At 41.4% G+C, this 18,469-nt stretch overlaps 2 protein-coding genes across 5 annotated transcripts; one reads left to right on the top strand and one right to left on the bottom strand.

The window, feature by feature from the left end:
- The first annotated feature begins 1,693 nt into the window (after positions 1 to 1,693).
- On the top strand, positions 1,694 to 4,774 carry LOC110915020 (F-box/FBD/LRR-repeat protein At1g13570). 4 transcript variants are annotated; one of them, XM_022159639.2, is made up of 5 exons: positions 1,694 to 1,886; positions 2,644 to 3,265; positions 3,876 to 3,992; positions 4,082 to 4,237; positions 4,308 to 4,774. In XM_022159639.2, exons 2-5 carry the CDS (start codon positions 2,657 to 2,659, stop codon positions 4,608 to 4,610), a joined length of 1,185 nt encoding a protein of 394 aa, XP_022015331.1. In that variant the 5' UTR covers positions 1,694 to 1,886; positions 2,644 to 2,656; the 3' UTR covers positions 4,611 to 4,774. The 4 variants fall into 4 exon arrangements, with proteins under 4 accessions (XP_022015331.1, XP_022015332.1, XP_022015333.1 ...); XM_022159640.2 differs by having other exon boundaries at positions 1,699 to 2,561; positions 2,641 to 3,265; XM_022159641.2 differs by having other exon boundaries at positions 1,699 to 2,561.
- A 1,678-nt stretch (positions 4,775 to 6,452) lies between these two features.
- Positions 6,453 to 7,807, bottom strand: LOC110917564 (LEAF RUST 10 DISEASE-RESISTANCE LOCUS RECEPTOR-LIKE PROTEIN KINASE-like 1.2). Its single transcript, XM_022162089.1, has 2 exons — positions 7,521 to 7,807; positions 6,453 to 7,422 (listed from the first exon to the last, which is right to left on the bottom strand). Exons 1-2 carry the CDS (start codon positions 7,744 to 7,746, stop codon positions 6,515 to 6,517), a joined length of 1,134 nt encoding a protein of 377 aa, XP_022017781.1. The 5' UTR covers positions 7,747 to 7,807; the 3' UTR covers positions 6,453 to 6,514.
- Between the last annotated feature and the right edge of the window lie 10,662 nt (positions 7,808 to 18,469).

Here is an 18,469-nt window from a genome sequence, read left to right on the forward strand (position 1 = left end):
CATTATCTCAATCTCTCTCTTTTACAAAATTATAAAATTATATACTTGCAAGATATTTGAAAATGCCATTGTGTTCCAAGTCCCAACGAGGATTTTGTATTATTTATTTATTTTTTTAATATAGTTAAAACATGTTTTAGAGTACACTACTCAGCGTTAGAGATTGGAGATTTAAGAAAAAAATTGCAAGGGCTTGTTTCAAATTAAGTGGTGAATCAATAAAAAATCTAAACCATTAAGTGTTGAACCAACAAGAGATTTGAATCATTAAGAGTCTGTATAATGCTTAATCATTTAGAGGTAAATATCTGACCAATTCAGATTATAGGTCTTAACCATTCAGGGCATGTTTGGCTAAACTTATATAAGTTAAAAAGGACTTTTGGGAAAAGGACTTATTAACTTATGACTTTTTGAAAATGAGTTTTTAAAAAATGTGTTTGGATTAGCTTATGGAGTGGAAAATAAGTCAATAAGTTGTTTTTTAAAAAGTTTTTGGCTTAGTTTATTGATGTAAAATGACTAAAAAGGATATTCTTTCATATAAGGGTGTTAAAATAAGGGGTAATTTGGTAATTTGATGTTTAAAAAGTTATAAGTTGATCAAGAAGTCATAACATGTTAACTTCTCAAAAACTCTTTTTCATTTTTTTTCAAAAAGTCATTTTAAAAAGGACTTTTATGTTAGCCAAACACTAAGGTGCTGTTTGTTTTTTCAGATGTAAAATGTCTGTAGTCTGCGAACCACATCTGCAGGCATCTGCAAGAGAAGATGTGGCCCAAATGTCTGCAGTCTGCAAGGAGAAGAGGGTTTGTTTTTTTTCCTTCAAAAACAACTTCACACACCACAAGACACAACACACACAACTCTCTCTCTGCTCTCTCTCTCTAGAAACTCTCTCTCTACAACCACCACCACCACCGCACCACCTCTGCCACCACCACCGCACCACCTCCGCCATCACCGCCGCCCTCTTATTGACTGAAAACGGTGCACCACCGTCACAGAACCACCTGTCGCCGCGATTCTTCATCATCACCGCCGGAACCGCCGCCCTCCGCCATCACCGCCGCCCTCTTGTTCTGGTCGCCAGCTTGCATCACACCACTACGGTCTCTCTCCCTCACAGCTCTCTTTCTCTCACAGCTCTCTCTCTCTCACAGATCTCTCTCTCTCTCACAGATCTCTCTCTCTCTCGCCCAATCTCTCACAGCCCTAAATTGGTGGTGGGTTTTGACGATGGTGGTGGTGGAGGTGGTGGCGGAGGTGGTGCGGTGGTGGTGGCGGAGGTGGAGGTGGCAGGAAGAAGAAGAAGGGTTGGTGGTGTGTGAAGATGGTGTGTGAAGATGTGTGTGAAGATCTTGAAGCAATGATTCATAGCTTTTTTTTTAAGCAAACAAAAGCTATTTTAAGATCTTCTTTTTTTTTTTAAACAAACAGTCTTCAAGAGCTTATGTCTGCCCGCCCGCAGACATAAGCTCTTTTCAGACAATATAAGCAAAAACAAACAGCACCTAAAACTCCTTATTGGCTTATCGATTAAGTCAATAAGTTGGTTGGAAAAGCTTAGCCAAACATACTCTCAGAGACAAATGTCTAAACCATTAAAAGCTAAACGAGTAAAATGCATGAACTACTAAGAGCTCATTAAAAAATAAACAAAAAGGTAAATGAAAATAATGTACCAAAAAGAAACCCACCACGCTGTTAAGATGGCACATGGGTCTGCTCCATGGCTAGTGGACCACTCAGTACTGAAAGCTGAAATCTCCAAATGTAATCTTGATGACACACTCGAGAAATGACGATGAACCCCCAAATCGGGAATTCTTCAAGTTGTTCTCAGATCGCTTGCTGATTCTTTCGCTTCAACCCTAGACCAGAGGTACGTAATTCATATTCACTCTTTCTTCCAAATTGTACAACTTGTTAAATTCAGTTCAACAATTTGATAATCGAGTACCTACTAATTTGTTTTAGTAAGTTTTTCTTCATATTCAGCACCCCAGTTGCCATTAATCTGATTAGAGAGTAGAAAAAAAAAGATTTTTGACCCATTAACACGGTTCTCGTGTCCTTAGGTTAGGTTAGGTTAGGGCTGCAATCGAGCCGAGCCGAGCCAGGCTGGGCTCGAGCTCGAACTCAAACTTAAACCAGCCAGCTCGGCTGGTTTGTTTGTTCTTGGCTTGTAAATACTTCGAGCCAAGTACGATCAAGCCGGCTCGTTAATTTCTTTTAAAGTTTTTGTTAATTTTTTTTTTACAAATATTGATAACATAGCAAATAAAAATAAAAAAATTAACACACATTTCTAGTATATATACACACTTACGAGCCACGAGTCGAGCCATCGAGCCGAGCCACGAGTCGAGTCACAAGCCGAGCACCCTTGGCTCGAGCTCGGCTCGATTACAAAAGGAGCTGTCTTGGCACAGCTCGATAACAAAACGAGCTTTTTTCGAACGAGTTTTTTTCGAACGAGTTTTTTTCGAGCAAGCCTCGAGCCGCGGGCGTTTTGAACACCCCTACCTTAGGTCAACCTACTTTGGAGGATAAAGAGGTAATGCGTTGATAAACTGTTGTTATAAAGTAACAAATTTAGGATTTTGTTTAATTTTTTGCATTCTACCTTGTTGCAGCAGCATCAGTATCATTATGGAGTATCAAAACCCAACAAGAACTCACTGCCTAAATTCGGATATCATCAGCACCCTTCCTCAAAACATAATTGAATATATTCTATGTCTAATGCCACTCCGAGACGCACTACGAACGAGTGTTTTGTCAAAGAAATGGCGGTACAGTTGGGAGAAAGTGCCTAAACTTGCATTTACAGACAATCTGGCTGAAGGGCCATCTAGTTATCTCGGTGAAGTCGTCGAGAAGAGACTTAAGGTTACCAGGGCCATCCGCCACGTCTTGACTCGCCACAACGGTCCCACAATACTCGAGCTCAATTTTTCTGTTGGTCAATTGAAATTGTTTTCTGACTTTGACCAGATAATAATACGATGTCTTTCAAGGCAAAATGTTGTGAAAGAAGTCATCTTTATTATTAAAGACGGATGCTACAACCTACCCTTTTCGTTCTTTTCACTGCAAGGATTAGAACGCATACATCTACAAAACTGTGGTTTTGAACTCCCGTTAACGTTTTATGGGTTTAGTAGGCTGAGGAGGATATTGTTTACGAATGTCGAGGTTTCTGCTGAAATGCTTCAAGAGTTCCTCTCCCATTGCCCGCTACTCGATGAAGTCATTTTGGTAAGGTCCTTACAACCAACCATAGGGGTGCAAACGAGCCGAGTCGAACCCGAGCTCGAGCTCGATTTACTTATCAGAGCTCGAGCTCGGCTCGTTGGTAATATCTCAAGCTCATGCTCGGCTTGTTTATTATATGTTAATAATATATTAAATAAAAATAATATAAATAATACTCTTTTAGGCTTGCGAGCTCGATAAGTGAAGCTCGGGCTCAGGCTCCTTTACTAAACATGGTTATTTTTAGGTTTGGGCTCGGCTCGTAAACAAGTTTAAGTAAGCTCGGCTCGGCTCGTTTATTAGACAACGTTAAATAAAGGGGTAAATGTTATTCAATATTGATAAAAAAAATAATATTACACTAAGACTCGACAAGGCTCAACGAGCTTCACATGTCAGGCTCGAGCACGGGCTCGATAACCAAACGAGCTTTATTATAGGCTCAAGCTCGGCTCGGGCTCGATAAAGCTCGGCTCGTTTTGACTTTTTTCTCGAGCCGATCTCGAGTAGCTCGTGAGCCACTCGGCTCGTTTACACCCCTAAAGTCCAGCCATTTATGAAGCTCCTTCAATTATTCATGTTATTATAAACGTACGTTAAATTGTTAATGCAGAATGGGTATCAAGAAAGCGTTGACTTTGCATCAGGAGGAAACAAGTTGACATTTGTTGATCTTCTTCGGTGTGTGCCTCTGCTTAAGACTTTGGAGGTCTCAAAGTATTATATGAAGGTAGTATTTAGGTTAAAGATTATATATTGATACGTAATGTAAGAATATCGTGTTTGTTTGCTAATTTTGGCTTTGGTATTTGGTCAAAGTATTTGACTGCAGGTGGTATGCCAGACAAGCTTCCAACTTCACTAGCCCATCTCAAACATCTACATCTGGATGTGTGCTTTATGGAACAAATCGAAATATCTTCCGCCATCTGTATGATCAGGAGCTCCCCGGTGTTAGAGAAAATTGTTTTTCTGGTAGTTAATTAGTTTTTTTACTTATGATAATGGCTCTGAATGATTTTATTGACATTCTTTTTCTGATCAGATGTGTGATAACGAGAAGCTGCCGGTTCAACAAACTTCCAGCAACTTTTTTGATTCCAAAGACTACTCGGATTTGAAATTGGATCATCTTGAGACGTTAGAGATGAAAATGTTTAATAACTTACCTCTTGAGATGGAATTTGTGAAACTCGTCATGGCCATGTCCCCTGTGCTAAAGAAGGTACGGATTGAGCTTAATGACAATGTTTCCGTTGATGAAGAACTGAAGATGCTTAAAGACATGCTTCTACTCCCATTTCCGCGAGCATCACCTTCTGCAAAGCTAATATTTGTACGCCCATAAACGTCTTTATGAAGGCTGGTATTTTTATAATGCTACTTAATATCCTTGGTTAGGATTAAGGATTGTCATCGCATAGTGTAAAATTGACTGTTTAACCCGTAGAGGTTAATCAAACTATGTTATGTGTATTTACTTATGAAACTGTGACTTCCTTTTAGTTTGAATCTGGCATGGTCTATAACTACATCATGTTCACATAAGAGAATAACCATAGCATGTTTGTTGACTATTTCTAGTAGGGATGGGATTGGTACAGTACCCGTACCCATACCGGTACCGAAAATACCAGTATAGAATTTGAACAAAACTGGGTACCATATACCGTACCAAATATATAGGTACGGTACGGGTACTGGTACGGATATTTTCGGTACAGTACCCGCTTTGGTACCATTTTGTTTTTATTTAGTTTTTGAGCACTTGTACGAGTACTAAATAGGTAAAATTGACATGAGTACCAATATAATACGAGTATCAAATAGGTAAAATTGGTACGGGTATCAATACGACACGGGTACCATATAGGTAAAATCAATACGAGTACTATAAATACAATAATACGAAATAAAATATAACATAAAAGAACTTTTAAAGATCTACATAAAATTCGGTACCAGTACCGTTTTTACCCGTACCCGTACTCGTACTAATACCGAAAGTACCGAATACCAAAATCAATAAAACTGGGTACCGATACATGTACCAAATACCTAAAATCGGTACGGGTACGGTACATGTACGAGTACGGGTATTTGGGAAAAAAAACCCATCCCTAATTTCTAGTATGGTTATCGATAAGGATCATCTTGTTGGACGAGCATGCTTAAACTTGCGTTTCTTGACAACTTACCTCCTTTGACTCATTGAGATATTAGACAACTACAATCACAGGAATAACAAACAGTGTTTGCAACATTGTTGGTTGTTTGTGATTGTTCCATAAGAATCAATGAACTACCAGCTTTGTTGCAGAAACAAATTAACCTTTATAGACTTTAAGGTAGCAACTTTGACTCGTTTAATCATCAATGGGTCGATTTGGGTTATTTATTTCATGTTTCATAAAACTGCGAAATTTAGCTCGAAGGGAAATGTGTCAAATGAGCCCAACCAGTTGAAAGTTTGAACAAACCTATTAACATGCCTTAATATGAAATGGGTCAAACTAGTTGCATCTAGGGCTGTAAACGAACTGAATGAATACGAACGAGGCCTTGTTCGTGTTCGTTCATTAAGGAAATAAAAGTGTTCACAAACGGTTCATGAACACTTACCGAACGAGATTTTATGTTCGTGTTCGTTCATTAAGGAAATGAGCAAGTTCACGAACGGTTCACGAACACAAGCGAACACAAATAAATTTGGCGAATGCGATGAAGGATAAAGGTGGATGGCCCAGAGAGTAGCACTAGAACTTAAATCCCTAATTGTGGAACAGAGGTAGATCATATTCGTCGATGTAAATAATGAGAAAAGAAAGGGAAATGGTGCATAAACAAGGTGAAAGAGGGTTTTCTAGTTTAATTGTTAGGGCAATGATATAAATAAAAGTTTAATATTATAAAAAGTATAGATAAAATATATGAAAGTATAAAAATCTTTAATTAAAACACGAACATACGAACATAAACTAACGCAAATGAACGAATGTTCACGAACACCTTACCGAACGTTCACGAACACAATTGAACGAACGAGACCTTTGTCCATGTTCGTTCATTTAACTAATCGAACGGAATTTCTTGTTCATGTTCGTTCGTTTATTAAACGAACGAACATAAACGAACTTCTCGCCGAACGGTTCACGAACTGTTCGCTGAACGTTCGGTTCGTTTGCAGCCCTAGAAACAAAAAAATATTTTAATGAAAATGGTTTGTTTTCACGAACTGTTCGCTGAACGTTATCACTTTGACATAGAGATCGGTGAAGGCGGGAACTCTTTCAACAAAACAACTGAATCATTGATTTCAGATAGGGGTGGTGGATTCACGCTTTCCAAATCGCCAACATCCATTCTTCTCCCGGCTTGAATTTCCATCAACAAATCCAACACCTCATTCATTGTAGGCCTCATCTCTAAATCAAACTGTAAACATTGATACGCCAACTCTGCTGCTGATGTGATCATGACCTTGATTTCAGGATTCGAATCAGATACTAATGCCGGGTCGATTAATTGATCAATTTCACATCTTTGGATCCTGTTTCGAGCGAGATTTGCCAAATAAATATCTTCTCTGGGCCGAAGTTTATCGACTGCCGCCATTGATGATATTAGTTCAATCAAGACTACACCAAAGCTGTAAACATCACTTTTATCACTTAATTGAAATGATTCGTAATATTCAGGAGCCACGTATCCTGGGGTTCCCTGAGGATCTGCTAACACAATATTAAAATTAACATTAACCGGAAAGAGCCTTGAGAGACCAAAATCTGCTACTTTGACATTGAAATTGTTATCAAGAAGAATGTTGTTTGTCTTGACATCTTGGTGTATGATATCACGGGCATGGAGATACACTAGTGCACTGGCGGTTTCAATGGCAATTTTCAAACGTATGGGCCATGTTAGCCGGCCTGGAATTGCTTGTTTCCCATGCAGGTGGTCGGTAATGGTGCCATTGGGAATGTACTCATAAACAAGGAGAAGCTCTCGACTTTCTTGAGAGGTGCAACCGTAGAATAGAACAAGGTTTGGATGTCGTAAATGTCCCAAGATATTAACTTCATTCATGAATTGTTCGACTATTTCGTGGTTTTTCTTATGTAGTCTCTTCACTGCAACTTCTCGCATGTCTTTGAGTTTACCTTGATAAAAAAGATTATGTATAAAATCAGCTACAAACAATGTTTATAATTCTAAAGCACCTAGAACAAGAACAAGAACAAGTTCGTTAAGTTCTCACCATAGTAAACGGCTGCAAAACCGCCTTCCCCTAGTCTGCGAGAAGGGCTGAAATTTTTGGTGGCCTTTATAAGCTCCTTGTAAGAGAACACAGTCACACCAGGGTCGAGACGTCCTTCAAGGTTTGGAGATTTGTTCTTGTTGCGACGCCAGATTATAGAGATGGCAGACGAGAGCATGCGGTTGAAGGACGATCCAAGGAGACCTTGATAAAGAAAATTTAACATCCATCAGCTTTTTTTTTTTTTTTTTCTTTGACAAACTATAGATAAATGAAAGTGTTTTGAATCTTGGTAATCTAGTAGTTAACCTAGCGGATCAACCAGATTAATAATAATTTTATTATTACATTGCCAAAAAAATCATTTAATCTTTTAAAGTGCACCTAGAATGATAAAAAATGATTCTAACAGTTTATGACAACAACCAAGCCAATGAAGATAAGTAATTGTATCTCATAGGATTCACCTTTATGAGACTTATGACGGCAAGCTACATCAGAGTGTGACGTAAGCGATGGAGGTCCGTCCATTTGCATAAAGAAAAATAAGGTGGTGAATGTAATTTAAGGTGAAAATATGGTGGGATGGATGTGAATGCTCTAAGGATGTATTTTAAAGAAACAAAAACACGGACTCAAAGTCGGAGGCAATGGAAAATAATTAATTAAGAAATTTCGTCTTATGTGTGAAGAACCCTTTTCCGAGAAGGTAAAGAATTTTGAGCGTTGAAATTAGGGGTTGTAAATTGAGGAAGTCAAAAGATGTGTTTTGTCATTCACAATATTCACCCCATATATACACATGGATTACGTAAAATTAGGAGTAATACACTCATTTACAAAAATATAAATTCTATTCTAACAGTAAACACTAGTCAACCTAATTCAAAATTTGAATACATTCCTTTCTAGTGGTTGTCACCCCCCTTCAAGCTAACGGGTATGGTATCAAGGTTATTCCTTCTATATTTCAATGTGTCATACAAGACAATTTACAATAATATATATATATATATATATATATACATGTAGAAATAGGATTTCAAGGATGTTAAATATGAAAAAGGTAATGATGACCACAATGATTGACCACACAATAATGCAGATGGCGAGATTTGTGGATGTAGATATCATCAAGGAGGATTATTCGTGATACGCCCCCGCAAGATGGAGTCGCCGTTTGAGACGCCAATCTTGGACCTGAATTTTTGAAACGGACCTTTTGTGAGTGGTTTTGTTAGGGTGTCAGCAGGTTGATCAGCTGTGTTAATGTGAAAAACCCGCAAGGACCCGGCAGCTACTTTCTCTCGAACAAAGTGGTAATCAAGGGCTACATGTTTCATGCACGAATGATACACCGGATTAGCACACAAATAAGTAGCTCCGGAATTGTCGCAAAAAGCTTGGGTGGTTCGGAAACGGTTATATTAAGCTCATGAAGAAGGTTCTGAACCCAAGCAACTTCCGCCGCTGCATTGGCGAGAGCCTTGTATTCGGCTTCGGTGGAGGATCGGGATACGGTTTTCTGCCGTGTGGATTTCCACGAGATTATGTTCTTACCCAGGTATAGAAGATAAGCTGATGTTGATCGACCTCCATCATTGATGTCGCCCCAGTCTGAATCGGCAAAGGCATTGATAACAAGCGGAGTGTTTCGTTGAAAGAATAACCCATAGTGGATTGTACCTTTAAGATAACGTAGAACTCTTTTGAGTGCTTGCATGTGTTTTGTCGTTGGGGCATGCATGTATTGTGACAACTTGTTAACCGCAAAACTCACATCCGGTCGAGTGAACGACAAATATTGAAGCGAGCCAAGAATTTTGCGGTATGGTGTTGGATCAGTGGGTGCCGAGCCGTCATTAGGTGAAAGGGGCTCGGATGCACTAAGGGGAGTGGCCACATCTTTTGCAGCTTCCATGTGGACAGTTTTGAGTAGGTCCGAGATATGTCTGTGTTGAGATAAAAACAAGCCCTGGTTGGTGGTTATCACTTCAACTCCCAGAAATTGATGAAGTGGCCCGAGATCTTTGATCGAAAAACGTTTTGATAGAGTGTCCACAAATTGTTCTATGGATTTTCAGCAGTTCCCTGTCAAAACAATGTCATCTACATAGACCAAAAAATATAAGGTTACACCGTTATGATTATAAATAAAGAGCGATGCATCCTATTGGGATTTTTTGAAGCCGTGACGTAGAAGGAAGTTGGTGAGTTCTAAGTACCACGCTCGAGGTGCTTGCTTAAGACCATACAATGATTTTCGAAGTTTGCATAAATGATTTGGAAGGTCCTTGTTGGTATACCCCGGTGGTTGAACCATGTAAACATCTTCTTGAAGTGTACCATGCAGGAAGGCGTTATTAACGTCAAGTTGACGTAAGGACCAATTCTTTGAAAGAGCAAGTGACAAAATTAATCGTATGGTGACGGGTTTAGTGACCGGGCTAAATGTTTCGAAGTAGTCTTTGCCCGGTTGTTGATGAAAGCCCTTGGCCACTAAACGAGCTTTGTACCGATCAATAGAGCCGTCGGGTTTACGTTGATAAGAGGGACATACTCGAGATTGCATTCTTGCTTTTGTAGGTGGAAGGTAAGGAACATAGAGAAGGAGGAGGAGAAAGAACAACCAGATATATCTCGGAATACCCATTTGCAGCCAATAGGAGAGTGGGAGGATGCAGGTACAAGTTCCCATGTACCGTTATGAAGTAGCGCATTAAACTCTTCATCCATTGCCGATCTCCAGAGTGGGTTTTTAGAGCTTGAGAGATCGTGGTTGGTTCAAGGTTTGGAGGTAGAGGGTGGGAGGTGGTGTGGTTTACAAAGTTGCTACCAAAATATTTTGGGTTGGCTTTTCTCTCCCTAGCTGGTCTAGGTCAAGTGGGGTTGGTTGTTGTAGAGAATGAGGTTAAAGGTGATGAAGTAGTGGGATCAGTTGGTGCGTGGGGTGTGTGAGCAAAGGTGGGGAGGTCGACTATGGGAGTGGTAGAAGCCGAGAGAGGTGAGGTTGGAGTTTCGTTTTCTCTGAAGGGTTCATGGATGGTGTAGGTGATGTTGGGTGTTGATGTAAGGGGGGAGAGAAGTGGTTGGTCGTGGATCCATTGGTAGATGATGTTTGGTTTGTTGAAACAGGTTGGTGTGCATGGGAAGGGGGTTGGAAAATAGGCGATGGAGTTGTATGGGTATGTAAGTGAAGTAAATTTGGTGTGGGTAAGACATTGGTTGGAGATGAGGAAGGTGTGGGTGGTGGAGTGTACTGTACAGTACGATGAGTGGGTAGGAAATCCGTGATAGGGATGACGATTGGGGGTGTTGTGTGGGTGTCACGAAAGGGAAAGATATACTCCACAAATTGCACGTGCCGAGAGTGATAAAGCCGTTTTGTAGATAAATCGAGACACATATATGCAGATTTTGAGGTGGAGTATCCAAGAAATACGCAACGAGAGGATCGTGGATGAAGTTTTGAATGAGAGTAGGGAAGAAGCCATGGGTAGCATAAGCACCCAAACGGTTTGATTTTAGTATAGTTGGGAGAAGTTGTGTGTAATTTTTGAAATGGTGAAGTGTTTCCAAGAATGGGTGTGGGTAGTCGGTTAATTAGGTAGACCGCGGTTTGAAAGGCGTAAGACCAATATTGTAAGGCATGCACGCATAGCTTAAGAGGGCCAAGCCGGTCTCCAGAATGTGTTGATGTCTTCTTTGGCGGTACCGTTTTGTTCGGGTGTGTGTGGGGGGGGGTGTGGTAAAATGAGAGATCCCTAATGATTGAAAAAGGGGAATGAGAGCTTGATATTCTCCACCATTGTCCGAAAAGATAGATATTAGTGGTGTTTGGAAATATTTTTCAACCATTAATTTAAATTGTGGGAAGAAGGCGGAGACATCTGATTTGTGGCGCATGGGATAAATCCACACATATTTGGTGTGATAATCGACAAATATTACATAATAGCAATAGCCATCAATAGATTTACGAGTCGGTCCCCAAACATCACTATAGACAAGTTGCAATGGTTTTGTGGTGACAAAAGAGTTATTTGAAATGGACGTTTATGACTTTTGTTTATTGAGCAAGATTCACAATGAAACTTTGAATAACAAGTGGATTTATCACATCCTATAATCTTTCCAAGTGTCTTTAGAACCTTGATAGAAGGATGACCTGTCACACCCCAACCGATGGCGGAATCATCGGGGCGCGGCACTGAGTGAAACAGATTGTCCAGAAGTTTTCCACAACAACTATCAATACAAATTCAGTTTAAAATGATACGTCCCATACCGTATCCCGAATATATAACAAGTTATTACAGATAACATCCAAACAATTAAATCTTGTCTCGACAACTCAGATTTTAATTATTACAAAACCAAATACATAAAATATTGTTCAATTGTTCTAAGACCCATCTGGATAAGATCTACAGACAGCTATGCCCTAGACACTTGCTCAGACAACTATTTGTTGGGGGCCTAGAGCTTTATTCTAGCCTCGCTTTCCCTCGCAAGCATACACCTTAAACACCTGTCACATACGTTAGAATAAAGTCAATACATACAATGTAAAGGTGAGTACACAAGTTTGATAATAGCATATAGAGTTCGAATAGTTTACGCATAACCAACACGTACACAGAGGAAAACGAAGCATGTTAATTATCGACATGGGACCATCGGTACCAACGACTGCGGGTTGACTGTCCAAGACAGTTCGCAATACATGATTACCACCGTAATCCATGCAAGTAATTGTCCTTAACAACCCCCGTGTGAACGGGTGCTGAGTCCAAACTATAGTACTATGTTGCTAAGGCAGGTAGACAACATTCCATGTGTAAACATAATAAACAAGCATTCATTCAGTCACGTAATACATGCAATCGGTTAGCGTTCAAATAGTTTGTGTTTGATTGTGATTTGATAAGTAACGTATGTAACACCCAAAAGTGCTAAAGCAAAAAGGGATCGAGTATACTCACAGTGATTGATTATGGATTGAAGGGAGCGCTGATAGTAGGTTAGCCTGAATAGTTCGACAGTATAACGATGAGTAACGCGGAATTGCAAACAAGTGTAAGTGGATCGAACGGTCTGGTCGATCGAATAGCATGTTTGATCGAACAGCACTATCCGTTCGGTTGGTGTAACCGTTCGGTTAGTCTGTTCGATCGGCCGGGAGGCTCGATCGGCTTGGACAGTTCAAGTGGATTGTTTCTTCCTTTGAGAAGGACGTGTTTGTGTTTGATGGTTTAAACTTTTGAAGTTTTTGCAGCATTATTTGGAAACATTGAAGTATCCTTACCTTTCAGGTCGGTCGATCAAACGGTTCGTTCGATCGGTTAGTCCCACCGATCAGTTAGGTACTTCACGATATGGTCCTTAGCAGGGTGTCACTCGATCGGACGGTATGTTCGATCGGGTGGCACTCCAATGCGTCAGACGAGTTAAAAAGTGATTTAGTGTTGAAGCATAATATCTCATGATCCGAAGAGTAATGTTTATCAATCGTGTAGCATATTCGATCGGACATCACATCGTCAATATTATACTTCATGAAGTTGGAAAAGTGTGGGGCCATGTGCTAGCCGATCAGCTGGCCCGGTCGATCGGCTGGTAGGTCCGATTGGCTGGACTGTTCGCTCGAACAGCCTAGCCGTTCGGCTAGCATTTCTGACCTGGTCGGCCTTTCGTCTAACACTTGGCTGTTTTGGTTTGTTTTGATATGATTTTGAGGTATTTTGACAACGAGTTGAACCATAGAACATGGGTTCTTACTTGTTTCACTGGTTCGGGCAGGAATCACCCAAGTCCGGCCAGTGAACTGTTCGGAACGGTAGTTTAACGTTTAACCCGAAATCGGTGAACCTCGTATTTAGAATCTGAACCTTGAACCACGTGGTTGTTAGAATGATTAGTGAGCTGGTTCAAGCTCCGTTTCTACCGGTTCTAAGGTGTTGAGTGTAAAAGAGTTGAAAGAAAGTCGGAAAATCCGTCTTTCAACCTTCCACACCGTGAAATGTTAAGATCTATGATAGATTTTAGTTTGTTAATGTGGAAATCGGTTAGATCTAAGCTATTCACGGTTGAATGAGGCCAAAGTATGAGGTTCTTCAAGAACACCATGATGACATCATCCAAGAACACTTAGATCTTGGTGATTTCACGGTTAGAATCCAAGTTTTGAAAGATAGAAAGGTGTAGAATCGTGTAATGATTAAGAACGTATAAGATTTAGGGTGAAAACTTACCGGAGTTGAGAGAAATCTGAGAAAAGGTGAAGAACAAGGACTGGTTCGGTCAGAGCTTTCCAAAAGTGGAAATGAAGACAATGACAGCCCTATTTATAGGCTTCCAAAAGAGGAAAGTGGTAACCGATCGACCAGGCTTACTGATCGAATGGGCTGCTCGATCGAACAGCATGTTCGATCGGCTGGCCTGTTCGATCAGGATGTCCTGTTCGATCAGCAAGTGCTTTGCGACGATTTTTGATATTTCGATTTCGATGAACGAGGATTCGAGTATGGTACAGTTTCCTAATCAAATTACTTTCAGTCTCAACTACTATATCTAACATAAGCATCCTAGTTTCACATTTCGGTTTCGGTTTCGATTGAGTTCGATTGCTTTTCGAGTTTCGATTCGATTTGATTGATCACCACACATATCAACGTAAAGTAAACACGCACAAATAACACATAAGGCACACACACACGTATAACAATACCAAAGTTCGCATAATTCAAGGTTCGAGTTTGATGATCGATTCGATTGGCTTGATTTTCGATTAATTAACTTTATCGCATTGATACTTCCTACTATTCGAAGTCGATTAACGATTCACATTTCGATTATCATTCGATTAACATTCGATTATTTAGATTAGACAACACTTACTCCACATAATACAAAAATTAAAATAGACTAATTACAGATAAAAGTCAAACTTTAACTTTGACTTTGACATTCGAAAATATAGGGTGTTACGGCCTCCCCTTGTTTAGGAAATTTCGTCCTGAAATTAGGCTGAAAGCTGTACATCACCATGATTTTACCCATTTGATGCTTCAGATCTATCTAAATAACTGCGGGTACTTGGCCTTCATGTCGCTTTCGAGTTCCCAAGTAAACTCCACGCCTCGTTTGCCTTCCCATCGGACTTTCACGATAGGGATGCGAGAGCGCCTGAGTTGTTTGGTTTGGCGATCCATGATTTCGACGGGCTTTTCCACGAAGTGTAACATTTCGTTGACCTGAAGATCGTCGAGCGGTACGATTAAATCATGGTCAGCTAGGCACTTTCGGAGGTTTGACACATGGAAAGTCGGGTGGACGTTACTAAGTTCCTCCGGTAGTTCGAGTCTGTAGGCGACTTTTCCGATTCTTTCCAGAATCCTAAAAGGTCCAACATATCGAGGCGCGAGTTTCCCTTTCTTGCCGAATCGGACTACACCCTTCCAAGGTGACACCTTTAGGAGTACGTAGTCGCCAACTTCAAATTCAAGGGGCTTGCGTCTTTTATTGGCGTAACTTTTCTGTCTGTTCCGAGCTTTCACCAAGTTGTCTCGAATCTGGTGGATTTTGTCTGTCGTTTCTTGCAGGATCTCGGGACTGGTTAATTGAGAATGACCGATCTCGTGTCACACAATAGGCGAACGACATCTCCTACCATATAAGGCCTCGAATGGTGCCATTTGGATGCTGGCATGATAGCTATTGTTATACGAGAACTCGAGTAATGGCAGATGTTTGTTCCAACTACCACCAAAATCTATGACACACGCACGGAGCATGTCTTCAAGAGTACGGATCGTTCTTTCAGTCTGTCCATCGGTTTGTGGATGGAATGCAGTACTCAGATTAAGCGACGTGCCAAGCGCTGCTTGAAACGTTTCCCATAATCTCGATGTAAACCGAGCGTCACGGTCTGAGATAATGTCACGAGGCGTACCATGATTACAAATGATCTCGTCGGTGTAGATTTGGGCTAGTCGTTCCACCTTGTAGTCTTCTCGTATTGGCAAAAAGTGGGCTGATTTCGTCAGACGATCAACTATGACCCAAATACTGTCGTGACCTGATGGCGTGGTCGAGAGCTTAGTTATGAAATCCATAGCTATACTCTCCCACTTCCATATAGGTATCAGCGGTTGTTCGAGTAAGCCGGAAGGTCTTTGATGTTCAGCCTTAACTCTTGCGCAAGTTAAACAACTTCCAACATAGAGGGCGATATCTCGCTTCATGCCCGGCCACCAGTACTTGTAACGAAGGTCCTGGTACATTTTGTCGGCACCGGGATGAATGGAGTATCGGGATTTGTGGGCTTCATTCATGATAATCTTTCGCAAATCGGTCCGCTTAGGGATCCAAATTCGGTCGAGAAAATAGAAGATCCCATCGGATTTGCTTACGAGCTGAGCTCCATCGTGATAGATTCTCTCTCTCTTCAATGTACACTCATTGAAGCAAGCATGTTGAGCTTCGTGGATGAGGGATTCGAGGTTATGCTGGGCTTGAACATTTCGGATGCTGAGCACATAGCTCTTTCTGCTGAGCGCGTCGGCAACAACGTTTGCCTTGCCTGGGTGATAAAGAATCTCACAGTCGTAATCGTTGAGGAGTTCTACCCATCGGCATTGACGCATATTAAGTTCTCTCTGGTTGAAGATATGTTGTAAACTCCTGTGATCGGTGAAGATCGTACACTTGGTACCATACAGGTAGTATCGCTAAATCTTTAATGCAAAGACAACTGCGCCTAGCTCGAGGTCATGGGTTGTATAGTTCTTCTCGTGGATCTTGAGCTGACGAGATGCGTAAGTTATAACCTTGTCCCGTTGCATAAGGACACAGCCAAGGCCAAGGTTAGAAGCATCACAGTAGACAATGAAGTTGTTGCTTCCGTCGGGCAGCGTAGGAATTGGAGCGTTGCACAGCATGTGCTTGAGGGTTTGAAAGGCAGTCTCTTGTGCGGTTCCCCATACAAAAGGTTTGTCTTTATGGGTGAGAGCGGTAAGCGGAACAGCGATTTTGGAGAATCCTTCAATAAATCGTCGATAATAGCCCGCTAGTCCGAGAAAAGAACGAACTTCAGATGGGTTGTTAGGCGTAATCCAACTTTTGACGGCTTCAATCTTCGCGGGATCGACGTGTATACCTTGACTATTTACGATGTGACCCAGAAACTGAACTTCCTCCAACCAGAATTCACACTTGGAGAATTTGGCATAGAGTTGGTTCCCCTGAAGTAACTCGAGAACCAAACGTAGATGTTGCGTGTGTTCGGATTTCGATTTGGAATACATCAAGACGTCGTAGATGAACACAATGACGAAACGGTCTAAGAAGGGCTTACACACGCGATTCATTAGATCCACCGCGGGTGCGTTAGTTAGACCAAAAGGCATAACAACGAACTCATAGTGGTCATACCGGGTTCGAAAAGCGGTTTTGGGGATGTCTTCCTCTTGAATCCGCAATTGATGATAACCAGAATGCAGATCGATCTTCGAGAAACACTGGGCACCTTGCAGCTAGTCAAATAAGTCGTCGATTCGGGGCAGAGGGTATCGGTTCTTGATTGTTAGCTTATTCAACTCCCGATAATCGATGCACATTCGGAACGACCCATCCTTCTTTTTGACGAAAGGACTGGTGCGCCCCAAGGAGAAGTGCTCGGGCGAATAAAGCCTTTTTCAAGCAATTCCTGGAGTTGGTTCGAGAGTTCCCGCATTTCGGATGGAGCGAGACGATAAGGAGCTTTGGCAACCGGGTTAGCTCCAGGAATGAGGTCAATACGAAAGTCGATATCACGACTTGGCGGTAATCCAGGGAGATCATCAGGGAACACCTGAGGAAACTCACGGACCACTGGTACATCTTTGACTTCAACTTTCTTTTTCTTTTCCTTCTCCTGTACTACAATGTTGGCCAAGAAAGCTCGGTATTCCTTGCGGAGATACTTGCTGGCTTGAATACACGACATAAGCTTGAGACCTTTCGACGCTATTTCGCCGTACACACATAGAAGATCACCATTTGCGAGCGAGAATCGAATCATCTTATCAAAACACACAACTTCAGCATGGTTTTCGCGAAGAAAGTCCATGCCTACTATGACGTCGAAACTTCCGAGTTGCATCGGAATAAGGTCGATTGGGAAGATGTGATTGTTGAGCTCGAGGGTACAATCACGGAGCACAGAATTAACGGCGACAGTTCTTCCCGTAGCAACTTCGACTTCGAATGACGACAAAAGATAAGAGCGCTTACGACTAAGGAGCTTCTCGAATTCAAACGACACAAAGCAGTTATCGGCTCCAGTATCAAACAAACACGATGCATAAATACCATTCACAAGGAACGTACCATTGACCACGTTGTTGTCTGCCTGAGCCTGACGGGCATTGATGTTGAAGGTTCGGGCATGGGCTACTTGCTGCTGTTGTTGAGGCTGCTGCTGTTGCTGAGGCTGTTGGGGTTCTTGTTTAACCTCCCTGTTTGGGCACCTGTTTGCAAAGTGGTTAGGATCACCACATGCAAAGCAGACTCAAGCATTGACCGCGGGTGCTTGAGCTGCTGGTTGGCCTTGAGGGTGATGTGTGTAAAATGCAACATATAAATCGCATCAATTAAGGCATAAAACTAACCCTTTTTAAGTACTAATGTTGGAAAAAGAGTGTTTTTGTCTTCCTTTTATATTTTCAGGATGAAATGAGCTCAAATTCACAAAAGAAGCAAAAAGACAACTAATTCTAGCATAAATACAAGGAAAGGAATAAAAGAAGACTACCCGGACCCTCAACGGCATCCTCCAAAGCAAAGAAGAGAAAACAGAAGCCTGAACACGCCCCGTGCTCAGCCAGCACGGGGCCGTGCCCAAGAAGCAGCATAAAAGACAAACTGGTAGAAGCTTCCATTGCCCACCACGGGGCCGTGTCCAGCGA

Source organism: Helianthus annuus, chromosome 16, assembly GCF_002127325.2.
Source record: "Helianthus annuus cultivar XRQ/B chromosome 16, HanXRQr2.0-SUNRISE, whole genome shotgun sequence".
Taxonomy (NCBI): domain Eukaryota; kingdom Viridiplantae; phylum Streptophyta; class Magnoliopsida; order Asterales; family Asteraceae; genus Helianthus; species Helianthus annuus.